A 26,620-nucleotide genomic window follows, 5' to 3' on the forward strand; every position below is an offset into this window, starting at 1 on the left:
CCATACCACCGAATTCTTACTGACTGTCGGACTTGAAGAGGTGAGGTAAGTCGGTCGAGCATCGCGTGACGGCGATATTTCCGGGAACTTGATCTTAGTTTAAGTCGGTACGTTCTAGAATTTCAAATTGCCACAGTTCTAGGAAAAGCAGAAAGTTTCTAGGAAAAGCAGAAAGTTTCTAGGAAAAGCAGAAAATTTCTAGGAAAAGCAGAAAGTTTCTAGGAATCACTTGAATTCTCTGAAAAAGAGAAAACTCATCGTGACATGTGATGCATGGTTTCCGAGAACTCGCCTGACGTTACTTTCTTGGAATATTCTTAGATGTTCTTGGAACAAGGTGCAGTAACTTCCTGTTATTCATATTCTCGGAAATGCATGTCCTTTCGATTCTCTTTACGAAAACTTCAAATAAAACCTTAAAGCCAATTTTCCCTCTTCTTTACCATGTCCAATCCAAGTGAGTGGACCTTTAAACTATTGATCTACGAGTCGGAGTACCGAGAGATACAAGCATGGACTTTAAAGCATCAAGACCGAGAGACTGGAGGTGATTTGTTTGGTTTGTGGGCAGACGATTGCACTGCTGTGGTGCAACTCGTACTTGGACCCGGAGAACATTGTAGAGGAACGTCGACTTCTTTCTACCAAGATCTAGACTACCTCAAACGAATGGGCGATGTCTTGACTTCAGAAGAAGGACTGTGTCACATTGGAGAATGGCACTCTCATCACACACTCAGCCTAATGGAGCCTAGTGAAGGAGATGAGAGAACAATTTGGTCCAATATGGATAGATATGGACTTTCTCGTTTTTGTCTGTTCATAACCAACATACTCACTAAATGGAGATGGCAGTCTCTGTCCTCAGTGCCAGATAAGACCACTGTGAATGGGTTCCTGTTTGAAGTCGATCGACGGCACCAACGTCGTCTCCCTGTACTGCATGCCGAATTCATTCTCCTCCAAGAAGAAAGTCCATTCCGTTTAAAATATATTGGTGCAATTCGTGATGGAGCTGAGAGTTTAAATACCGTACAAGACCATCTACGTGTTGTAAAAAAGTGCCAGCAATTGGAATTAGGTATGTAGGAATAATTGTTCCATGTCCAAACTAATCCACCACGTCCAAATTTAACAGGAAATGAAGAGTAAGGGGAGAGGGGAGGGGTAGGGGAGATAATAGAGTAAGACAAAATATGCTTGGCTAGTCATATCACAGTCTTCTCTTTATTTCTCCTCGATCTCTCGTCTCGCCTCGTTCTTAGTGAAAGTCCATTGCTGTGATCTTATTACGCGTCTTATTTTTTTTAGAAATTTATTCGTTCTATTTAAAATTGTTTGTTCTCATGTTTATTTATTTGTTTGTTTGTTTGTTTGTTGTTTGTTTGTTTGTTTGTGAGTTTTTATTTTTAATTGTTTTTTCCTTATTGTTTTTAATTGATGTTTCCTTATTGTTTTTATTGGTTTGTGTATTCTGCTTGTTTACAAGTTTGCATGTTTTACTCGGTAACAAACAATATATTTATAACTAGAACTGAACAAAGTTCTTCAGGCTAAGCAAGAACTTGAGACATCGCTAACAGCAGAACTACAAGAGACAAACAAAGAACTTCGAATCATCAAGCAGCAGTTTGATGGACTCGAGAACACTTTAGCTGCAGAAAGACAAGTAAGAGAAGAAACAGAGAGACGACTTCACAGCAACGAGCAGAGATCAAGTGAACTGCAGACATCTTTAGCTGCACAAACACAAGCAAGAGAAGAAACAGCGAGAAGACTTCACGTCAGCGAGCAAAGATCACATGAACTTGAAACTATACTAGCCACTGTCCTACAAGAACTTGAAGAGTCACGCAGGTCAAATGAGCCATCATGTGACTGGATTCTAGATAGGAATGAAATAAGTCTATCGGATACAGAAATTGGAGTAGGAGCATGGGGGAGGGTGGTTGAAGGAACATTTGGTGGATCTGAAGTCGCAGTCAAGGAAATTCACCAGGTTATCATGTCGCCTCACAACAGAAGACTTTTTGAGCGAGAGATGAACATAGCCTCTAAATGTCGTCATCCTTGTCTTCTTCAGTTCATTGGTGCAACCAACGATGATCAAAGTCCTCTCTTCGTGACTGAACTACTGGAGACTAATCTGAGAGCAGTGTTACATGAACGGCCACTTGAACCTTTTGAGTTAACGACTATTGCACTGGATGTTGCCAAAGGGCTAAACTATTTACACCTCAAACGTCCACCTCCTATTGTTCATCGAGACATCAGCAGTGCCAATGTGTTGCTTTGGAAAAAAGGTGCCAATTGGCGAGCAAAAGTGTCAGATTACGGCACTGCCAATTTCCTGCAAACGACGATGACGGCTTGTCCTGGTGCTGTAATCTACTCTGCACCTGAGGCACATACATCCAAGCAATCACCAAAGGTTTGTGTAATGATTTACAGTATCATCATCCTAGGTTTTGTGGGGATTACTAGTTTTGATTTGTACGAGCACTGCGAGAAGCGAGAAAACTATGGATGCATGCACCTACCAATGTTAAACCCCAGGGTGTGGGTGGGGGCGACCCAAGGGAATGAAATTTTACAATTTTAGAAATAACAAAGTCAATATAGATTCTGATACTCAAGTCAGCTGGAGTTCTTAAGACATCAATCCTAAAAATCTCCCCCCCCCCCCCCCCCCCCCCCCGTCCTTCCCCAATGAGGTGCCATGTTTCCCTCCTTTTCTGGGGGGGAGGGGGAGAGATTTTAGGATTGATTTTGTTAAAACCTGGACCAAAATAGCAGTTTCATATCAATAGGATGTTTGTATGATGGCGTCAGTTAACTAGTCCCACTACCAAGCCGGATGGTTCGCGAATTTTCTTATTAAAATTTGTATTTTCTCATGAGAAAAGTAAGACAATAAGGGATTCTGGTACTGGGAGTCAAATGACGCAATCATACAAAGTCCTTTTCCTCCGGACTGCCTCCTCCAGACACACGTACACACATCCTGGGGCTTCGTTAACCAAAGCTATAAACAGGTGCATGCATCAAGGAAACACAAACAACAATTCTTACTAATTTGCAACTCATCGAATTTACGTTCACATTGTGGTGGATGGGGGTAAGATGTATGATCACGAATCTACGAGCCTTCGATCATGCTTTTTTTATTGTTTGTGTGACTATAGAATTATAAATCATTAATTTAGCTGCATCGATCTATTTGATCGTTCAAAACCAATCTAACGAACCAAACATCTAATCAATTAACTGACCGATCGAACAGCCAGCCACTGAGCTAGACAATCAATCAGCCACTGAACACATCCAACTGTCCAAAAGACTAATGAACAACAATCGAATGAACTAGTCAATCAATCAATCAGTCCAATCAGGTGACCATTGAATATTTTATAGGGGTTTGGGATCCGATGATAAAAAATACTCTATTTTAAACTTTTTCAATGGGATCTTTTCCTCTACAGGTTGATGTGTACAGCTTTGGAGTTCTGTTATGCGAAATGAACATTCGGGAATTTCCCGATGTAAATAAGAGAAACCAGCAAATAGCAAGGGTGACCAATACTTTTCACAAAAGACTCATTAGAAGATGTTTGCTGCAGGACTCTAAGAAGCGCCCTTCCATGGCAGAAATCATTGAGGAAATAAAACCCTTGGCACAAAGACAATCAAGAGAAGAAACAGAGAGATTTTACAGCAGCAAGCAGAGATCACATGAACTGGAGACATCTTTAGCTGCAGAAAGACATGCAAGAGAAGAAACAGAGAGAAGACTTCACAGCAGCGAGCACAGATCACATGAACTGGAGACATCTTTAGCTGCAGAAAGACAAGCAAAAGAAGAAACAGAGAGAAGACTTTACAGCAGCGAGCAAAGATCACGTGAACTAGAAACATCTTTAACTGAACAAACACAGGGAAGAAAGGAATTGAAGGCAGCTTTGGATGAAGAACAAAAGGCACACGAAGAAACGAGGAGAAACACTTTCGGTTATTGGAGTTTAACTCGTAATGAAATAGCTTTGTCCGATATGATAATTACAGAAGAAGAATGGGGGAATGTGATTGAAGGAAGCTTCTACGACTGTAAAGTTGCAGTAAAGGTAATTCACCCGAGTATTCTGCCACGTGCACGTACGCATCGTGATCGAAGTTTCTTTGAGCGGGAGATCAAAACGGCAATTGAATGTCGCCATCCTTGCCTTCTTCAGTTCATTGGTGCAACGTTCGATGATCAAATTGGTCCTCTCTTTGTGACTGAACTACCGGACACTAATCTAAGGACACTTTTACAGGAACACCCATTGGAGCCTTCTAACGTCACCACTATTGCACTTGATGTTGCCAAAGGAATAAACTATTTACACCACAAACGTCCAGATCCTATTGTCCATGGAGACATCAGGAGTGCCAATGTGCTGTTATGGAAAAAAGATGGTGCTAGTTGGCAAGCAAAAATTTCAGATTTTTGTACTAACAATATCCTGCAACAATCCATTATGAATTTTCCTCTTGATAGCATCTATGTTGCACCTGAAGCACAGACCTTCAAGTCTGTCAAGGTATATAGGGATTGAGTTTCTTGTTTTAGTATAGTAGATTGATTTGTAAAACTTATGGCATGCTAGACAAGCAGAATCACTAGGAAACTTAGCGGATTTGAGCATGCAGGTTGCAGATAAAAGTCACTGTTTTTTAATTTATTAAGTCTTTACCTTTAAATATTTACCTGTATGCCGGCCTACCCCCGCAACAAAATACCTGTCTACCTACCTAGATCTTGCCCACCTATTTAATTTAAACACCTACCTACCGATCGACCTGCCTCCGTATACCTACCTCCCTATCTACCTACCTGCCTACCTCCCTATATCTCCCATGTTCTAGCTACCTATCTATCACCTACTCATCATATTAAATTATTAAATACATACTTATACGATCGTACGTACATTCAATACTACTTTAAGCTACGTGCACCTTTCTAATTACATGCCTAAAAATCACTCAGAACGTTAACGTAAGCAGCATAGATAAGTCACCAAAAATAGAGAATCAAATACAGAAACAGCTCTTTTAACAGCATCTTTTTCTCTACAGGTTGATGTGTACAGCTTTGGAGTTCTGTTATGGGAGATGAACATTGGGGAATTGCCTGATAAAAATTACAAAGAGGAGCAAATAGCAAGGGTGCCTGATCATTACGAAAGGTTAATTAAATTGTGTGTGAGGACACGTTCTAAAAACCGCCCTTCTATGGAAGAAATCATAGATGCAATTATAAAATTTCACAGTAAATGAACTTTTTAAGACACACTGACTTAGAAACTCCTGCAGGTATACCTAGAGATGAAAACGCTAATCGGCTAATGCATGCAGATTGTAGCCGCACCTAATACTTGACATTTATAAATCATTTTAAAAAAATTATCATAAATCATAATCATAATTGACATAACTAGTAAATGGGAGCGCAGTGTAGCATTGGCTCTTCTAAGAAGAGGGTGCTGCTTTTGTGAATCAGTACCTTCTGTACATGGTGAGCCCTAGGTCTTCTACATCATATCAGTTAAAATAGTTGACCGTAGGCCTATTGGCACGAATACGATATATATTGATTGGAATATTATTAAAAACTAAACTAAACTAAAGTATATTTTATTTGTGTCAGCATTCTGAGTTGTTTTACAAAAATTCAATATAAAAGATTCCTTACTTCTGTTCGTAGAAGGACGAGCACGGAACGCGTTTATGTGAGCAAAATTATCAAATGCATTTGCACAGGCTTTGCCTCGTTTAAAAGTCAGGTATTCACAGATACCATTAAAAGTCCTTGGGATTTCAAAACATTGGTATTGTTCAAGCTACACATTCTTTACGTTACAATTGACTTTTGCAAATGATTTGTTCTTAAACGAGGCTAAGCCTGTGCAGATGAGTCTTCAGTCTTAACCGCGCGGTATTTACCGAATGAGAAAAGCTAGGATTATTGTCACAAAGGCCATCGTTGTTTTGACGGGAAGGCGCGCGTCCTTGCAGCGTATATAAGTAAAAAGTCTCAAATCCTGTTTGTAGTCTTGATTATTGATAGAAGACAAAGTTGAAAAAATAAATACATAAATTGACTTATAAACCTATTTTAGAAAAGGTTGGTGGGACGCCATAGTCCGATTCCACACTAGCTAGCTAACAAAGGTGAATGACCCCTATCCGCCTAAAATCGCTTCTTGATTACCATAGCTAGCTTTTTAAAACAAGGCCATTTCAAAGGCTTCTTAAAAGAAAGTATAAGGTTAGTCTTGCAATGCCTATATACTTACAGTTCATTTCAAATAAGCAACATTCAGTTCTCAGTTCAATGTCGCTAGATTCCCGTTTCAGTGATACTTTTGGGTACTTTCTAACAGCATAGTCATAGGTTAAGCTGCATTCATTAAACAAGTTGCGCCTGCGAGAGAGCCATCACGCGGAGGGGCGGGCATTGGTGGTTTGGTGGGGGGTGGGGGGGGGGGGGAAGGGGAATTGGTTGAGGGACGGAAGAAAAAGTTCTATGTTGTTCTTTTGTCCTTTTTTTCTGTCCCTGTCCGGCTGAATTCCTGATGCTCTGTTTTCGTGTGATTTTGTTTTTAGAACTTTCAATTTACATATTTAGGATGATCTATTTTTTGCTTATTATATAGTCTCATATACACCCGGTTGCGGGAGGGTCGTCGCGTGGGGGTGGGTAGGGGGTGGATGGGGGGTTGGAGGGGGCATTGATGGTTTGGCGGGGAGGGGATTTGATATGTATATATATTTTACTATTATTTATTATTATTATTCTATTTTGTATATATTTTATCGAGGGCCACCTGAAAATTATCATTTATGGTAACGGTGTTACCCTGTCTAATAAAGTTGTTATTATTATTATATTATTATTAGTATTATTATTATTATTATTATTAGTAGTAGTATTATTATTATTATTATTATTATTATTATTATTATTAAACGTCATCTAGGAGCTGTGATTGGATCTCTAAGTTACAAGGAGCAATTTTGCACTGAAAAGGTTGCAAAATGGAAGGAAGAACTTGAGGCTCTCTCTGAAATCGCCAAAAGTCAACCACAGGCAGCCTTTGTTGCCTTTACGAAAGGCTTCAAATCAAAGTTCACTTTCTGCATGCGTACAATTGAATCCTTTGAAGACTTTGTGAATCCTATTCAAGAGGTACTTCATGAGGTTTTCCTACCTACCCTTTTTGGTCAAGAGGAGCCCCTAACTGATTCACTGCACGAAGTTGTCACGTTAACTCCAAATCAGGGTGGTTTGGGCATTCCTTGCTTAAAAGAAGATTCGCCTCAACAATTCGCAGCATCGAAGTTAATAACATCTAGACACACCGAGTCTATAAAAGATCAAAATTTAACACCTTTGGAGGACTCAGAGGATCTCAAGAGTCAATATCGCAGTTTGAAAGCAATTATGACAAAGTCGAAAATCGAGCGCATCGACGGTATGATGAATCCAGAAATGGCGACTTACATCGATCAAGCAAGAGATAAAGGTGCAAGTTCCTGGTTAAACACTATTCCTTATGACAACCAAGGCCTAACCCTCAACAAGCAAGAATTTAGAGATGCCTTGCGCTTACGATATAACATGCCCCTAAGTGATCTACCTTTGACTTGTCCATGTGGCTCGTCTTTCGACGTCAATCACGCGTTATCCTGCAAGAAAGGAGGCTTCATTGCCCAAAGACATGACAATGTTCGCGACTTTTTAACCACTCTCTTGAGCAAAGTCTGCCATAACGTCCAAGCCGAGCCTCGGCTGATTCCACTGAATGGAGAACGGTTTAACCTAAAATCCACGACTACAAGCGAAGATGCACGCCTGGATATCAAAGCGGGGGCATTCTGGCAACGAGGAGTGACAGCATTTTTTGACGTACGAGTGTCGCATGTCAACTCCAAGTGCAACCAGAAGAAAACCACCTCATCAATATTCAACGAACAAGAGCAAGAAAAGAAAAGAAAATATCAACAGAGAGTTTTGGAAGTGGAAATGGGTTCATTTACACCGCTTATCTTTGGGACCAATGGTGGTATGGGCAAGGAAAGCCAAATTTTCCTAAAAACTCTAGCGGATAAACTGGCGAACAAAACTGGACAAAGCTATTCTGACACAATAACATATATTAGAACAAAGTTGTCGTTTGAGATTTTGAAAGCTGTAATTACATGCATTAGAGGCTCCCGCACTCCTTTTTATAAGAACAACGAAAGTGACTTTCTATTGGACTTTAGCATTAATACTAACCTTGCCGATATTAGATAATTTTAGACTTTTTTATAATGCTTGTTTTTCATTTTGTTTTTTTCTAGTTTTTTGTAAATAGTAACTTTTTCTCTTTAAATTTTCACAAAGTACATAATGTAAATATTCTTTTATTATTATTATTTTTTTTTAATGGTTTACAAACTTATTATTATTATTACATTATTGTTATTAAAATTTATGTTATTCTATTTAAAAATATATATATATATATTATTATTATTATTATTATTATTATTATTATTATTATTATTATTATTATTATTATTATTATTATTATTATTATTATTATTATAGTGTAGTGCTTCGATTTCAGTTTGCGGGAGTCCCTTTGCCACCAACTTTTGAAAACATTGTACATCTTCCAGGCCGTGCAGAATGCGCATCATAAGTGGTGCATCCAACTTTGTTTTTTGCATACACCTAAATCCAAAATAGCGCACGGACGGGCGAAAACGAGGCATCCAGAGCCAAATTTACAAATTTAGGTATTTTGTTATAATTTGATGCCGCGAAATTGTTGTGTTCCTGAACGTAAGAAGAAAAGTAAGAAAGAACAAGTGAATAAGTGTGTACTTCGCATTGACAGCATGTTATTTCTTTGCATTTGGTCCTGGATGCATCGTTTTTATCTAAATCAATCGGCCGTGCGCCATTTTGGACTTAGGTGTAGTCCGTTTAAAGTGTATTGTTTTCTACTAAGAGAAACAGTCTTGTAAAAAGTGTAAAATGAAAGTATAATGCTGATGACAATAAAGCCAACAACGATAGCTCCAAAGTCCTCATCTAGGCCATGATTTTTTAGAGACGGTATACATGAGATGCAGTGGAGCAATAAATGATTTGAAGTTATGCCCCAATAGCACACTGGTGTTTCATACACTTGAAGCCGGCGTTCTTGAAACTTGAGTAAGTCAAAACATTTCAGTACATCTGACAACGGGACCCGATTTAACGGTATGATACCGTGCTAAAATTAAACTGCCACATGCACTTTTGTAAGTGTGTTTTGCGGGATTCGTAGTCAAATATCCTCTGCAAAACTCCAAAACTAAACTCAAACTCAATAAACTGGAATACCAAATTTACTATAGACACTTGGTATAGCGAGAAAGATGTGAGTGTTCGTTGTGGTGGGGGAGGGAGGGTACGTACCTTACTATCTACCTACCTATGTATCTTCAAAACTAAAAGTCAAACCATAGTAGCAAATGTTTAACTTTCTGTTTCATATTTATGTTAGGAATATTCACCACAGAAGTGAGCACTTCAAGAGCCCGTGGGGGAAGGGGGCTGGTAACTCCTACCTAAACCAATTAAATCAGGTTATAAAATATTTCTAGTTCCATAAATTTATGTCCTCCCACCCCAAAGAAAAATATATGGCTGCACAAGTATGGCGCCAGTTTTTTCGTGAAAGAATTATTAAGATTTTAGATGATTGCGATGATTCCAAGTAATGATTGCATCATTGGCCACGGATCAGTAATCTTGAGCCAGCCGCACGTGTATCTACTGGTCAGCAGTATTCCCCATTCTTCACTTTCCTTTTACTCCATATGTTGATTGTTGTAAATCAAATCTTGAAATCCACTTTAAAACCCAACTATTTATCAAAGATCTACGGCCTAGCAAGTCTTACTACCATGGCAGATCGTGTCTCTCTCTTCCAGGGTATTGGTCTTAGCCAACAGAAGGCTAAAGAGACGACCAAGAACGAAGCTCTCTCACAGAAGTTGGAGTCAATAGTTTTACAGGTAAAAGTTAAAAATGAAGATTTTTTCCCTGTTCTTCTTAAAGATCTTATATTATTCTCTGTTCTTTCTTCTATCCAGATATACGCCTTGCTTTTAGTTTCAATTGTTCATGAATTTTATTCTGGTTTCTTTCCACGATTGATTTTTGGATCCCGGAAATTCTTTATGAAGAACATATTGTTTATAAGATCCTTGCCATCTTATGTGTATAAGCGAGCTTACTCGGCTAGTCTATTATTTTTCAAATCTCCTATGTTGTATAAATCGCATCCAGACAGACTTAGACAGACAGACTTAGTACATGTCAGATTACTGTACACATTACTGTACTTTTATTGATGAAATTGGTAGCAATATATATTTATGATGAAATGGCCTCCGTCCAGTATCAAAGAGCTCGAGGGGGGTCGGGGGAGGATGTAGACTTAAGGAATATATTAATTTTAAATACGAGATGAAGACAATCTAAATTTTTTCAAAGACCTAAATATGTGTATGGGTGTGGATTATTTAACAATTATTCGCTGAAGTGAATACTGGGGAATACCATGGCGCAAGTCTTCAAGCTGCGAGGTAAATATTCCCTGATATTCACTGAGCCTTAGGTGAATAATAATGAAGAAAGTGTTTTTTTTCCAAATATTATTTATCTATGCAACTTCAACAAAAAAGCGCTCACCTTCACTGTTATATTCAACTGTAGGTGAATATAGCAACATAATTAAGGCGTAAATTGTGACCAATGAGTGTGCTGGATTTCTTATATTCACTTGTGCAAAAATTTTGATAATAATTATTGCAGATTTCAATAAGCTGATAAAAGTCTTTGAATCTCATATGCTCTAGCTAAATGGTGGTCAAACACTGCAATGACCACCATGTGCTGTCAAATATTCTATTGAAAACTTGTGATTCAGCTGATGAACAGAAGATCCATAAGAGACTGACGTGAAGTGAAACCAACAATAATGCATAGACATATACACCTATTTCATAAAACTGTTGTCATCAACAAATTAACGCAATAGGCCATACAGTAGGTCACTCTAAGATAGGAAATGGTTTCGTCAACTAGAAAAGAACATAAATCAGTCTCAACACTAAGATCAATGTTCTTGACGACTATAAGAAGCAGAAACAATCAAAGTCAATCCAGCTATTCTTGGATCTTGGAATGACCTATCTCCTATCGCTTTTTGCCTATTGCCTTTGGAGATGACAAAGTTTGAAATAAGTGTATGTATTTTTTGAAATAAGTTTATATAATGTTCTATGTTGAACATTAGTGATAGATATCTTTACTCAATGGACTTATATTACTTTAATATTAGATGTATTCATCTACATTTTTCTTTTCTTTTAAGGCCCAAAAGAAAATGGGTACCAGTGATCCAGACAAACAGTCAGGGACCATGCTTTACTTACTGGCATCCAGCAGTTTGAAAGATGAAAGCAGACTTTCCTTTCTTGTGGACTATATCAGTAACAGGAAACTTGGTTCATCAGCTCAATTAAACGGTAAAAAATGAACTTTAATTTCAATTGGCACATCATATTTGATATAGCTCAAAATGGCTACAGTTAACAGCTATGAATAGACCCATCTCAAAATTCAATACAAAAGAAGTTCTACAAATTCGTTTGAGAAAGTGTGATTTCTTTTCATTTTATTTATCTATTCTAAATTTTATTTATTTTTATTTTCATTTTTGCCTTGTATCCAACAACGTTTTGAGAAGGGTCCAATTGCTATATGATAGACCCTTTTCAAGTTCCAAATTACCACTGTGTTTATTGATACAGACTCATTTACTCAGGCTTAGCCTCGATTTTGTGAAGAATATTCACGTGTTCCATCAGTCAAGGTCCGTCAAGTTTCAAAGTGTTAGTATTGTTGAAGTTGTGCATTCTTTACTTTACCGTTGGTATTTGTGAATATTTAGACACTGATTCGAGGCTAAGCCTGAGTAAATGAGTCTGTAATCAAGAAAAACAGCGGCATTTTGGAACTCGAAACTGGATTATTTAGTTTCCCAGTCATTTAAAAAACTGCTCTACATAATTTTAGCCACACTTTAAGGAGTACTTTCATATTGAGAGAGTCCGAAATCCATTTCTGAATATATTAGATATTTGAATGTAAATTTAATTATCATAGAGATGTATATGTAATGTATTATATTTCATGATTGACTGTTTCAGCTGGGATTGAATTTTTGACCAAGACAAACCCTATTGGAGTCATAAAGAAAGCTGACTTTGAAGCACAATGTGGCGTTGGCATAGAAATCACACCAGAACAGATTGAGGAGTGTGTAAGTTGATCTATGTCTTGATGATGTTTTGGGTACAAGAGATTTGTTTAGTCTGCCTTAGGATGGCATACTTGACTTTATACCTTAATGGTGTTAAACTCTAAAGCCTTGTTCACACGAGTGTTGTAAGCATCGACGATGCACATTACAACGGCTTACAACAACTACGATTTTTGATTCCCACTGCGTTTTAACGCTGGTTTTGATTGCAAACTTATGATTACGATTACGACAGTAGTAAGAACAATTTTAAAGGCACTGCAAATGACTAATATATGGCAGTAAATATTATTTTTAGTGAACGATATGGCCCCAAAATCAGATTTGATTCAGTACATTGCACACATATGCAGAATGGAAAATAGTGCACTTCGGAAACAGATTCTGTTTGATAGTACAACATCAAGGACATTATGGACTAGGACTGCATTGACACCCAACAGGACAACACCCAACAGACTTTATGCGACTGTCGGACGCAATATTCCCGACCATACCCAGACAGAAGCGCCCTGAGGCCAGAAACATGCCAAATGAGAAAAATGATGACGATGATGATGAAACAAGATGGAGATTAAGAAATTATTATTCTAATATATCAGAGTCTAACTCTTCATGCATTTTATGTAATTTAATTAGTAAATGTTAGAAAAAAATGTATGTCAGTAACATATTTATATCTGAACTCAACAGATAGAGTCAATAATCAATGAATATAAGGAAGAGATAGTTGAAAAAAGATATCAGTTCAATACAGGTCTCATCATGGGTAGGTATACCTTAATTGGTGTTACCACTATTTTCATTGGCTGCGGACTGATTTAACAACAGTCACAACAGGAATATCAGGGCAAGTACTGCCATTGATCAGAGTATGTTAAGGTACTGAACAATTTATTTGAATGACGGCAGCGTTCTGCCTGATTTCCCTGTTGTGACTGATGCATCAATCAGTGCAATAAGTGTTATGTAATACAATAGATCAGGTTTCACATAGTCAATTGTAGACGCACATGCTCTGGCATTAAAGACATCACCTAAGCTATCTCTGCCTCGTATATTTTCACTTTATTCTTATAATATCATTACAATAAGCATTCAAAACAGTGGTAAACGTTTAAAGATTTAAGAAATGTTTGTTTGCAGAAAAGGGTCATGTATATTCAACCTTTTCTTCATAGAGGGAGCTTATCTACAGATTGAAGCTCGTAGGGAGTGAGTGAGAGAGTAAATAATTTTTTGACCAGCCAGCATGAGAAAGTGGTTAGTTGAACGACCATTGATGAGCCACTCAACAATTATCAAATAGCCAGATGGCATGTATTACTCATTAAATATTGATTTTTTTCCTTAAAGGCAAAGCCAGACAGAAGCTAAAGTGGGCTGATGGAAAAGCTCTAAAGAGTGAAATGGATATGCAGGTAATTGGCATGACTGAAGCAAGTGAATGATGTGTTTCATTAATTCCTTGAAGCATCTTGGCAATAGAGTGGCAGGTAGTTGATCCTAGTAGCTTAGTCCTGAATAACAGGGCTTAAAATATCAGCCAGTCATTACATGGACAATCCCTAAAAGAATTGCAACTTGTCCTTTCAAATCTTTGCCTTGCCAGTCATTTTGAGCAGTAAAGTCGAGCCAGAAATGAGGTATGACACTGAACTAAAACAAATTTGGCTGCTGACTTTGTAACTACATCTACAAAATGGTTAGACTTTAAAGTTTAATGACAGTGCTTTAAATAGTTGGCACCATCTCTCCATACTTCACAGATTACCTTTCCACCTTCATAAGAACCACTCTCAATAATGGTATTGTATGAGAGTGAGGGCAGTAAGAATGATGTTATTCTTTTCACAGATTTTAGATTTACTTGGACCAAAAACTGAAGCTGATTCAAAAAAACCTGCTAAGGAAAAGGTAAATAATTATAACTTGACAAAGTATAAATTAAACCACTTTGTCTTTGCATAGTTAATTACTGCTATATTCATAAACATCTGAACTTGGTAGCTGCGAGCTGCACACTGAAATTTGGTTTTCCTGCCTTCAATCGAAACTATTCAATCGGTACCTCCCATATTTTTGACTGGTGGCAGTGAAAAACCAAATCGAAACCACAGAGTTTGCATGTTTATAAAGATAGCAGTAACTATGTCCGTGGAAAATGAGACCAGCTTTATAATAATATACTGACAATAGAAATTGCATGTTTTCCTTACAAAGGGAGGGGGGTAGGTGGGTAACTCAAATTTCTAATAATTGTGACATGACTTTAATTTTAAATCTCTACTATTTCTAAATCTGGAACATTAAGAAGATCTGAAAAATACAGACTTTTTTTCTTCAAATTTTTCATATTCCAGGATCCCAAGCAAAGTAAAGGACAGAAGAAGAAGGGAGGGGGTTCAGACAACAACAGTGCTGCAGGTATAGTATAATCACAGTTTTGTCTGTATTTTACAATAGAATAATTTTGCATTCTCAGCTGCATAATTTTTTAAACATACCTGATTACAAAGCCACTTTTGATTTCAAAACATAAAGTTCTAATCATTACCAATAGTCAGGATGGATAACTTTTAAATGATAAATTAATGTGATAAGGTCAGTTATAAACTCCTTTCAAATGTATGGCAGATCTATCCTGCTTGGCATAAAACATTCAAATCTTAAGTACATGGGAAATTAAGTTTTTTCAATTAGATATGTTTTTGCCACAGAGGGTGGATCCAGGAATTTGTTAGGGAGGTGTCCCAAATGAAGTGTATATATGTACATATAGATATTATGCATACCTTGCCGATGTCTGTTGCCTGCTGGACACCCCCTGGATCTGCTTCTAGCCACAATCAACATATATCAAATTTCATGGGTTTATTTTACAGTTGTTAATGGTGATGTCCAGGATGACAAAGGGTTGACTGGAGAGTTTGCAAGGTTCCATAAACCTGGTGAAAACTACAAGACTCCAAACTATGTGATCACTCCAAAGACAATGCAGCTGATGAAGGAGCATCTTGAGAGAACAGGAGGCAAGGTCTGTATGTCTGTAAGGGGGGTGGGGGAGGGGTCTTATAGGTGGCGTACTAATAGTGTACTTGCCTCTCACCTCTGGTCTTGGATTTGATCCTTTGACTCTACATCATTTTGTGACCCGGAGGGGGGGGGGGGGGTAATACCACCCCAACATGGGTAGGGGTGTGCCACCAGGACCTCAAAACCCTGACCCTATCCCAGACTAAAACGACCAAATTGATAACCCTATCCCAGACAAAAATGATACCCTATCCCAGACAAAATGTCAAAAAATGTTACCCTACCCCAGACTCAAAAGCTGAAAAACCATACCCTTTAGGGCGGCACATACCTGTATAGCAAATATAGGGGAGTACCCCCCTGGGATTTGTGAGTAGGGTTTGTTAAGGTGTCCTCCCTTGATTCAAGGGTTTTTTTTCCATATGCAGGTTCTCCATATTTTCCTAACTATTTTCCTACTGCTAAACCACACTAAATTTGAATTTGATCCATGAGTTAGTTGTGCCTGATGATACCTTTACTTACCCTGACTTTGGGGTGATATTTCCATAGATTATAAATTGTCATTCTTCTTATCCTAAGGTCCTAACCAGGTTCCCACCAGAACCAAATGGTATTTTACATATTGGTCATGCAAAGGCTATCAATGTGGACTTTGGCTACGCCAAGGTTAGATGTAGTTATTAATGATTATTAATACAGTAGATCTCTTCAGCTTGGGCTAGAATTGAAATGGGCCATAATTTTGGCTACTTTTCTTGTGCTAATTATTCTCTGGAAACAAATTCAGCTATTGTTACATTTACATATATTAAAAGTCCAATAATGACTTGCAATTTTGGCCAACATTTGAAAAATAATTTATGATGAGTTTTATAATTATTGAAATAGGCACATGATGGCTTCTGCTATTTGAGATATGATGACACGAATCCAGAAAAAGAAGAAGAAAAGTTCTTCACAGGAATCCTTGAAATGGTTGAATGGCTTGGTGAGTTTACTGGTTGACCCATCAAAAACGTATGAACTGTTAATGCTATAGACCATTTTCAGCATATTGTAAGAGCAGCTGAATTTGGAGAACAAGACAACGGGATTTTGCTCTTATTGGATTAAAAGTCATCGTATTTATTGTTCTCCCAATAGACCTCCTCAGCTCTGACGTAATGTTTTCCCATTTCAGACCACATGTTATTCCCTAGAGTATCATTCCTTCGTTCGACGGTTGAGCATGAATAGACGCATGAATATGCATGCAACTCAAACAAAGAATATTATTCTCAAGGGGATGACAAGTGGTCTGAAATGGGATAACATGCTCGAGCACTCCAGAGCCGAGGAGGTCTATTGAGCTACTCTGGTAATAATCATATTGCTGGATTTAAAGCAGCTGACAACAAAACATTGATTCTTATTGTCTGCTGCAACTGGTGATAAATGATGGTAAATCTGTCAACCAGAAACAATGCAGCTATTGAAAACTTGTGATTCAGCTGATAAACATTGCACTACACACGAAAGGAGGTCAATTGACACCCAGCAATTCGTTTGGGTGTAAGGTTTTCCCATTTCAGATCACGTGTCATTCTCTTGACATTAATTAAAATTCTCATGCCCAACCGTTAAACAAAGAAATGGTGGTCTGAAATGGGAAAACAAGCAACAACAACAAAAAAGGGAAAAGAAAAAGGCAATGCATCTTTACATAGAAACAGATCAGGGTTATTTACAACAACCTTACATTTGGTCAAAATGTGGACATGTGAAAGCGTACTTAATTATCATGTAAAAAGGCCACTTTGCATGCTTGAGGGTGGGTCATCCCATCTCCTTCTTCCTTCTCAATGTCAATTAAAGTGTTTCCATGACACTGTCAGAAACACAAAGTTTTCAAGTGCATGTCTATGGAATGTCATGGATACGCTTTGATTGACATCCACCAAAACAGAACTGATGTTTCTGTGTGTGTGAAAAGCACTGCAAGACAAAATATTAATCGCATAAAATGGCTTCTTTATACCAAAATATTTTTTTTTCCTTTAGGATTTAAACCTTGGAAGATTACTCATGCTTCTGATAACTTTGGCAAGTTGTATGAGTATGCTGTCGAGCTCATTAAGAGGTAAAACTTTGAATTTTTTTTTGCAACATGAAATTATTATCTGGGTCAATGAAGAATATGATGACTAGCATACTTGTTTCCTGCCGACTGAAGAATCTGGATTACATTTCCATAACTTAACAACGTTCTGATAAAGGTTTTCATATAAGTAGGAATTAAACGTACGGTACTGACTTACAGCAAATACAGGATACGACATGTCGTAACATTGAAATGGCTTCCCATTCATACAAATGATTATCATATGAGTGGAAAACACACGGTACTGGTTCAGAGCACGTACACGGTACGACATTACTCTAACATTGAATTGCTTCCCATAAAAATGGTTATCGTATGAGTGAGATACGTATGGCACTGACTTACAGTACGTACATGATATGACATGCTTTAACACTGAAATGGCTTGTCATAAGACTGGTTATTGTATGAGCAGGAAACATACGGCAATGACTTACAGTATGTACACAGCACGACATGCAGTAACATTGAAATAGCTTCCCATGAGAATGGTTTTTGTATGAGTGAGAAACATACGGAACTGACTTACGGCACCCACAGGGTACGACTTGCTGTAACACTGAAATAGCTTCCCAAAAGAATAGTTGTCACATAAGTGGGAAAGATACAGTACTGACTTGCAGCACATACATGGTACAAAACACACGCAACATAAAATTGTAAGGGCTTGCCATAAGAATGGGAATCATATTAGTGAGAAACGTACTGTACTGACCTTGCAATCATCAGATCAATATTATTGTTAACTGCTTTTTTTTTTTGCTTTATATCAACAGAGATCTTGCTTATGTGTGCCACCAACAGTATGAAGAAATCAAAGGCTACAACCCGCCACCAAGCCCATGGCGAGATCGGCCACTGGAGGAATCCCTAGCACTATTTGAGGTAAGGAGTTGGTCTGAACAGCACTTCCTTTATTTAATAAAATACGTATATTTACGCTCTGCATATCCATTAGGGAAAAAAATTATTTGACTTTATTTGATGTTTTTATCATGTTGCAGGATATGAAGAAGGGTAAAATTGATGAAGGCAAGGTAATATGATGAAAATATTACGGATCTTTTGTACTCCATTTCTCCGTTCCTTCCTTGCTTGCTTGCTTGCTTGCTTGCTTGCTTGCTTGCTTGCTTGCTTGCTTGCTTGCTTGCTTGCTTGCTTGCTTGCTTGCTTGCTTGCTTCCTTCCTTCCTTGCTTGCTTGCTACCTTGCTTCCTTCTTTCCTTCCTTCCTTTAGTTTTGTTTATTAATTTCCTTATTCATTCACTCATCGTTAAAGCATCAACCAATATTACAAGATTTCTGTTTTTCTATTTTCCTCATTTATTCATTCATTAATTTTTCATTTCATTCTAACTTTTTGATGCACCTTCACTGATTTTTCAATCATTATTCATTTAGTAAATAACCTTTTTTTTCTCCCAGGCGACCCTCAGAATGAAGACAACCCTAGAGGATGGCAAAGTTGACCCTGTTGCCTATAGAATCAAATTCAGTCCTCACCATCGAACCGGAGATGAATGGTATTTACATTTGTCTTAACATTTAATGCCAGTTCTGTTCATTCCTTCATTATTCAAGGATCATATAGTGTCACAGGGCTTGAAATAGAAGACTTTTTTAGCCTGCCATAGTAAAGGAGCATAGTAAAATAATGGAGGTCATTCCAGTAAATTTTGCATGCCATTTTATTATTCATTTGGCAGCGCAGCCTTATTTTTGCCTGGCAAACCTGAAATTTGTCCTGTCATTTGGCCATTGACAGGCTGCTATTTTGAGCCCTGTGTCAGTCGGTACTCACCTCTAATCTGTGGAGCCTCGAATTCCATTCCTGCACACTGATGATATGTGATCAGAGTTTGTTAGGTCTCTCGTTTGCTCCGAGGGAGTCTCAGTCAGGGTTCCTTGGTTTTCTTTCCTCTGCAAAAATAACAAACTAAATTCATGTTACTTGCTCCCTTACTTGATCAAGCCAGAGGTTGGTTTTAAGTTTTGTTAAACAGCTTTCCTGATTGCCTTGCGTCAAACAAGATTTCTGGTTTCTGTGGAATTGTACAACTTGTCGTCGATCAAAGCTTCAATCAAAGCTTTTCCATGACATGGTAGGAAAACAAAGTTGTCAAGGGCATGTGACTATGGAATGTCTAGAAAACTCCTTGAATGATGTCCACCAAAACCCTATTAAGTCACGATGAACCAATCAGCGCATGCTATTCAGAATGACTGCAAGTCCTCCTCTTGTTAAAGGAAAGGCAATTTCATTAGTTAAGAGAATTCATGATTAGATGCCTTATTTCTACTTGTTTTACTTTCCAGGTGTATTTATCCTACCTATGACTTCACCCACTGTCTGTGTGATTCTATTGAGGACATTACTCACTCACTCTGCACTAAAGAATTCCAATCCAGGTACTGCTATATATTATATCATCTACCACTCGGACCTTATGTGCAAAAAAAGGTAAAAAGGTAAAAAAAAGGTAATTTATTTTACCTCGATAACGCGGGGAGTGGTTGCCCATTTCTCCCAAGCCAGGGGCTCATGTTTATAGCACTCGATGGTGCGGCCTCTACCCCCCTCTTACTATCAGTGCTCCTTTTTACGGGCATTTAAAGCTACACAGAACAGAGAGAAGTCGAAACAGACGTGGAGTTCCTGAGGATCGAACCATGGATCTCTAGCTCTGAAGGCCGTGCACTAACAAACTGAGCTACGCCTGCAAACACAAATTCAGTGTATGCTACCCGACATGCTTTTTCTGACTTTTCTCTTGTGTTCTGACAATCCTTGTGTACTTTTTAACTACACATTGAGCAATGAACAATTGTCTTAGGGCATGAATAAAGTTTGAGAAAACTTGAAAGAATATTTAATTTCTCACATTAATTGTCCTCTTTTACAGACGTTCCTCATACTACTGGCTGTGTAATTCCCTTGATATCTACTGTCCTGTCCAGTGGGAGTATGGCAGACTTAATCTTGGTTATACAGTGGTATCCAAAAGAAAGATTGCCAAACTTATCAACGAAGGAATTGTCAGGTAATGCTCTCTCAAAAAGAGGGAGAGAGGTGGGGGCTTGCACATGTCGCTTTAAATTGAAAAACAAAATATGCTCATTGCAAACCTCTGTCGTTTGTCTATGTCCTACCGTCTTCAAACCTATCCAAATGGCTACCCTGTACGCACCTTCGATATTGGATTTAGCTGTAAGAAAAAGACAGTTTTGTCAATGCTAACTGTTTCAGATAGTCAAAAGAGGTGCAGTAGTCAGATACAAATACTTTGGTTGTGACTTTTTAGGGACTGGGATGATCCAAGGTTGTTCACCCTGACAGCTTTGAGAAGACGTGGATTTCCCGCAGAAGCCATCAACAAATTCTGCGATAAGGTAAAAATTTTAAAAGTTTAGTAGTACAAAATCGTATAGAATTTGCTGTCACAATAAAAAGATTTTGATGGACGTCAATAAGTGATTCCACAAAGACACAGACTCGTACCTAGTTGCTTCTCTTACAGTGCAGTTGATCTTGTGCTGTGGTTGATGAGAAGGATGTAGTGAGTTTGCAGTTATCAGTGTATCTCACTTATCTCTAAAAGACTTTGCACGCATTAATAAGAACGTGAGTGACAACTGGGTATGAGTCTGCCAAAGGCAGGTGCCGTGAAAACAATGCTGGTTCTTCGACATTCAGCTACTGTATAGAGCTTACTGATTTTAATGTATTATTCATCTGGACCTGGTTGCACAAGGGGTGGATAGCGCTATCCGACAGATGGATAAATCTCATCCAGTGGATAAATTTATTGGACCACAGCATCGTCTTATCCACTGGATAAGGATTTTTTCATTGGATCCACTTTTTGTACAACCGGCCCTGTACTACAAATTACATTTTCCCCCTCAGTTTTGATAAACTTAATCCTATTTTTGCTGTTGTTCTTCAGGTGGGCGTAACCATGGCTCAGACCATGATTGAACCGCAAATGCTAGAGGCTTGTGTGAGAGATGAGCTCAACCTTACTGCTACAAGGTGTGTTAATCCCTAAGCTGTGATGAAACTACATCTAGTTTATGCATTCTTCTTCATTGTTTCGTTTTTTATCATATTGCGGCAATCTTATTACTACAAGGTGTGTTTATCCACAATATGTAATGAAACTACATCTTTATGCATTCTTCTTCATTGTTTCGTTTTTTATATTGCGGCAATCGGAAACGAACTGCGCAATTTCGGTACGGTAAATTGGTTCTTTACAGTCACCGTATCTACACGTTGATTGGATACTTAATTACAAAGTAACTGAGCTAAAACATGTGCTTGAAATGTTATTTCAGATGAGAGTATCTAAATGTATCTAAGCTGCTGCATGTCATTTTTTCTGCACAAGGAGAATTTGCACTTTTATACGAAAAATACAACAGTTTTTTCGTTAATTTTTGCACTGGTTTTTTTTTTTTTTGTGAAAACCATTTTAGTGTAGACCATGTGGCATGCACTTGTTCTGTGTGGCAGTACACCATTTGTTTTATTACTAATATAAGATAAACAGTCTTGTGAAAAACGGATATACTCTTCTGATGATTGTTTCAGAGTATGACTTCCAAGTGTTCTGTCTGGATGAATATGTTTATCTCATGTGCTGCAATAAATTCCATCGAGAGAAAATGAACTATGCTAGTACATTTCCTCTAAGTTCCATAGATGTCATCATTCCATCATAGTTATTTCCTTTCTGCAGCATTTGCAACCAGTGATTTCAGTGTGGCTGTCACATTGCAATGGCATTGTCGAGGCATGATTCCAAGGCAAGAGCCAAGCTTAGAGTAATGCATTCTTTGTATATCTGTAAGCTGATGTTTTCTTTTTCTTTGCAGAGTCATGGCTGTTCTTGATCCTTTGAAAGTCATCATCAAAAATTTTCCATCTGAGAAAGTAAGAGAAAAAGATAACAAACAGTTCTCCTGAAAACCACCTGACAGTATTTTCATTGCTTAACACTGATAAAATAAAATAGAAATCAACCTTTTTATAGAGAGGGTGACACGTGACAATTGCAACTGATAAACTTATGGTCCCCTATTTAAACGTCTCTGAATGAGACCAGACTGCCTCTTTATGTGGTCATCCAAGCTATGACAAAGGCCTAACCACTTTTCCAGATACTTTCAGAGCAAAAGCAGCACATCTACTTGGAAATTAATTTATAAGATTCTAAGTTTTGGTCCAACCAAGGTTATGAACCCAGGACCTTTCATACAAATGTCTGATGCCCAACCAACTGAGCCAGCTTAACCAAAAATCAAAAAATTACAACACATACGTTAACACATACACCTAATTGAAAAAACGTTGTCCGGTTCAAAAAAAGTTACATCATACATTTTTACATGTCTATATGCAAATATAATACACACTTTGGAGTACCCAAAATCCTTTTCGGTCTTAGCTTCGATGATATGACCTTCTCAAACCCGACAACATTTTTTCAATTAGGTGTATATGTGAGGATGAACCTGTCGATCAGTGTGCAGCAATGGAAAAAGTCCTAGTCTAATCACATTTGCCTTATACTTTTTAGGCTTTCATGTGAGCTTTAAATATCAGTAATGCTTATACATGCACACTTTAGTAATCTCTTTACCTAAATCTAGACAATGTTCATTGAAGTACCAAACAATCCAATGGACCAGAGCAAAGGAACTCATAAAGTTCCCTTTGAGAAGGTTATCTACATTGAGAACAGTGACTTTAAGGAGGTAAGTTCTCACTATTCATGTTAATGATAATGATTTATTTTTTATATAACTCCCTTTCTTAAAGTAGATATAATCAAAGGTGCTTTATACATTGAGTTGTTAATGTCAGATTGTTTTTCATGCAATTTACAAACATAAGAGATGGTTAGTAGTATGAGATGAAGGCACTGAGGGTGGTCACTGCCAGGGTTTCTTTACGTCCTCAGTGGTTCTTTTACGTCCCTCCGATATTGGATGGGACCACCATTTAAAGTGGTCATCTGAGCCACTCGAAAGTCTAACCATTTGTAGATGTAATTACACAGGCAGCACTTTCTCCACAGTTATTTTAAGACAATGAGTGTTGGTCCGACTGGGACTTGAACCACAACCTCCTGCACAAAAGTCTAATGCTGAACCAACTGAGCCAACCAGTTGGCAGTTATCCATTTTTGAACTATGCATCCTGATGTTCATCATCTTTGGACTGTGCATCCTGAGTAATCTTGTAATCTTATCAATGTTATTGATTTAAGTCTGCAGAACAGGATTTCCGTCGCTTGACTCCCAACCAGACAGTTGGACTGAGACATGCTGGATACGTCATCAAAATAGCAAAAATCAATAAGGTAAATTTAAAGCTCATCTTCATCTCTGTTATCTAATCTGGAAATAACAAAATTTTGCTTACTGAGGCAAACAAGCGGTGAAGACTGGAGCAACAAGGGGTTTCGGGGGCATGCACCCTCGTAAAGTTTTGAAATTGAGACACTTTTTAAAATTTTACCAAGGCAACTACTTGCCTCATTGTGGCTACAGCCCTAGATTGAAGTTAGTTTGACCAAGAAAATCCATATTAAAGTTGAATGTGTAGTTCCAAATATTATCCATACCCCCGTCACAGAGGATTTTTTTAAGACACCCCCCTACCCCCCAGAAATTCCAATGTTTCTTCCATACAAACTCTGTAATTTTTGTTCTTTCTCTGACCCCCTACTCATCGGAAATTCCAAATTCCTCCTTGGGGTGGGTATGGATGATTTCTGGAACTACACAATGCTAATATGGTGATTCTTCTGATTTACAGACTTCTTTTGTCACTAGTGTGTTGACCAGTGGTGACTTCAAAGTGTTTTTAATATTTAAGTCTTCTTTATATTCATAATTCAAATAAATGATGTCTTCTAGAATTCTAATGGTGAGACAACTGACTTGGAGGTAACATGTGAACCAGCGGGTACTGCTGCCAAACCAAAGGCTTTTATTCACTGGGTGTCTTCTCCAATCTCTTGTGAAGTCAGGCTTTATGATAGACTGTAAGTACTAGCTAAGGAAAACTTGAAAAAAAAAATCCAAAGATAACGAGATCCACTTTCATCATTATACATCTCTTAGACTTCCACCAAAATTATTTGTATTCCAGATGTCTGGGCTTTTTTTAGGCCCCCATCAATTAAATTTAACATTTTGTACTCTGCATTCGTTCTAGTTTCTACCACAAATTTCCTGAAGATCCAGAAGTTGTTCCTGGTGGTTTTATTACTGATTGTAATAAGGTGTGTTGTTCATCCATATTTTGATATTGTTTCCAGTTGAAGGGGGAGGGGTGGGGTAAAAGAAAGATTGGCATTTAGGATGATATAGAATGATGGCAAAAATATATTAACTCATGTCCCATGGAATTCACTTATTCTTGTATTTTGAAGTGCATATCACCCTTCGTTCTCAATTAGATTTTAACATTGAACTTAAAAACTCTTTCTTCATTCAAATGATGTACAAAAACTCAACCAGATCAGATAATCAATAGATACCAAGTGTAATTGGTATGTGAGAGTCTAAAAAGGGCCAAAATTTTCGTATTTGAGTATGGTAAACATTCCAGGTGTGAGGGTAAGTCTGATATCAAACCTCACTTCTCAGGCCATAGACACACTGCTATTATAGACTTGGTTATAATGAATTTGGTTTGATGGTGATTTTGTCATTCCCTCATTCAGGACTCACTTCATGTCAACACCAAAGCATTGGTTGATGTGACAGCAAAAGCTGCCCCTGTTTATACGAAATTTCAGTTTGAAAGGCAGGGCTATTTCTGTGTTGATAAAGATTCTACAAAAGACAAGGTAAGCTTTCTTCTTTTAAAATATGTCATTCTTATCCAACCCAATATATCCCCATTTTGATCAATTCATCCATGTCTCATCTACATCCAACCATCCAACCAACCAGCCCCATCATCTATCCAACTATCTATCCTACAAACTCTTTCATCTATCCATCCATCTCTCCATCTACATTTATTTCATTGGCAGATTTAGATGTGGGCCAAAGGGACAGCAACCCCTTTTATTTTGGTTAATTATATAGGTTCCTCTAATGCTGAAGTTTTCTGGTCCCACCCTTCTCCGATTTCTGGATCCGCCCTAGCATTTATCAATCCATCCAATCAAAACTTGTTATCGCTTATCACCACCACAAGTACAGCAGTGGCGCAGCTCAACTGGGTCTTACTGAATGCATGTGAAGGTGCCTCTGGCAGCCGCTATACAGTCCATGTATTACCCCGGAGCACAGCTCTAACCAGTTTGAATTAGTTATGGTTGATTTTGAGACGAGGAAGGAAAACCGGAGGACCAGAAAAACCCCTATCAAGCCATGCATCCATCTGCCCCTCCTGCCATCCAAATCTCTCATTCATCCATCCTGTCACCCATTCCATTTCCATCAACTCACGTGACGTTAACCAGCATTTCCTTCATATTTGCAGCTTGTCTTCAATAGGACTCTACCACTGAAGGAAGATTCTGGGAAGAATTGATTGCTAATTAATGTAATAATCTTGACAGCAAAGGGAGCTTATCATGTACCATGTGCACACTATTGAATGATAAGGACTTATGTTGTTTTCTAATAACAAGAATATTTCATTAAATATCTGTAAAATCTTATATATCATTCAATTTCTTTAGGTGGTAATAGGTATTGCAGACGGGGCTCTGGCAGTGCATGCATGGGCCAGCAATCCTATCACAAACTATTTTTTGCTACGGAAACTAAATCGTTCCAACGTGCCTGACAGCCATAAAGGATAATGATGATTCAATGTCTTCCATAGATTTCTGGTAATTTATGTAGTTAAACTTTGCAGCTTGTGTCGTGTCAATGAGGAAAACTTGGAGCAGCTCTTAGACCATACATGAAGACTCTAGCATAGTGGAGAAGAAAGGGCTCAAAAATTTGACCTCATTTCTGTTAGTGTCTCTTCAATAGGTAATTCTTCCAAAGTG

At 38.0% G+C, this 26,620-nt stretch overlaps 3 protein-coding genes across 3 annotated transcripts; all 3 read left to right on the top strand.

Moving 5' to 3' along the window:
• Nucleotides 1–444: 444 nt before the first annotated feature.
• On the top strand, nt 445–6,151 carry LOC116306870 (uncharacterized). The gene is made up of 4 exons (XM_089036073.1): nt 445–1,081; nt 1,533–2,431; nt 3,483–4,580; nt 5,119–6,151. The coding sequence occupies exons 1-4, from the start codon at nt 445–447 to the stop codon at nt 5,317–5,319; spliced, it is 2,835 nt and encodes a 944-aa protein (XP_088892199.1). The 3' UTR covers nt 5,320–6,151.
• Nucleotides 6,152–7,015: 864 nt separating this feature from the next.
• LOC148908802 (uncharacterized) lies at nt 7,016–8,430 on the top strand. The gene has a single exon (XM_089036083.1). The coding sequence runs from the start codon at nt 7,184–7,186 to the stop codon at nt 8,339–8,341; it is 1,158 nt and encodes a 385-aa protein (XP_088892209.1). The 5' UTR covers nt 7,016–7,183; the 3' UTR covers nt 8,342–8,430.
• A 1,439-nt stretch (nt 8,431–9,869) lies between these two features.
• Nucleotides 9,870–26,281, top strand: LOC116306845 (glutamine--tRNA ligase). The gene is made up of 25 exons (XM_031716967.2): nt 9,870–10,098; nt 11,463–11,616; nt 12,301–12,413; nt 13,107–13,182; nt 13,770–13,834; nt 14,271–14,330; nt 14,777–14,840; nt 15,299–15,450; nt 16,032–16,118; nt 16,341–16,440; nt 17,493–17,571; nt 18,369–18,477; nt 18,597–18,629; nt 19,017–19,114; nt 19,908–20,000; nt 20,495–20,632; nt 20,894–20,981; nt 21,539–21,624; nt 22,470–22,527; nt 23,247–23,351; nt 23,867–23,959; nt 24,519–24,646; nt 24,820–24,886; nt 25,331–25,456; nt 26,101–26,281. Exons 1-25 carry the CDS (start codon nt 9,901–9,903, stop codon nt 26,149–26,151), a joined length of 2,421 nt encoding a protein of 806 aa, XP_031572827.2. The 5' UTR covers nt 9,870–9,900; the 3' UTR covers nt 26,152–26,281.
• The last annotated feature ends 339 nt before the right edge of the window (nt 26,282–26,620 follow it).

This window comes from Actinia tenebrosa, unplaced genomic scaffold (assembly GCF_029948245.1).
Source record: "Actinia tenebrosa isolate PJP-AT-01 unplaced genomic scaffold, QUT_ActTen_1.0 PGA_scaffold3__52_contigs__length_22856419, whole genome shotgun sequence".
NCBI classification, from domain to species: domain Eukaryota; kingdom Metazoa; phylum Cnidaria; class Anthozoa; order Actiniaria; family Actiniidae; genus Actinia; species Actinia tenebrosa.

Excerpts from the sequence above, each read along its gene's own strand:
- LOC116306870 (XM_089036073.1), top strand. The coding sequence starts at position 445 with ATGTCCAATCCAAGTGAGTGGACCTTTAAACTATTGATCTACGAGTCG. Across the intron at positions 1,082-1,532 it reads GTGCCAGCAATTGGAATTAG|AACTGAACAAAGTTCTTCAG; the intron begins GTATGTAGGAAT and ends ATTTATAACTAG. Across the intron at positions 4,581-5,118 it reads AGACCTTCAAGTCTGTCAAG|GTTGATGTGTACAGCTTTGG; the intron begins GTATATAGGGAT and ends TTTTCTCTACAG.
- LOC148908802 (XM_089036083.1), top strand. The coding sequence starts at position 7,184 with ATGCGTACAATTGAATCCTTTGAAGACTTTGTGAATCCTATTCAAGAG.
- LOC116306845 (XM_031716967.2), top strand. The coding sequence starts at position 9,901 with ATGTTGATTGTTGTAAATCAAATCTTGAAATCCACTTTAAAACCCAAC. Across the intron at positions 14,331-14,776 it reads AAAAACCTGCTAAGGAAAAG|GATCCCAAGCAAAGTAAAGG; the intron begins GTAAATAATTAT and ends TTCATATTCCAG. Across the intron at positions 23,352-23,866 it reads AGAACAGTGACTTTAAGGAG|TCTGCAGAACAGGATTTCCG; the intron begins GTAAGTTCTCAC and ends TATTGATTTAAG.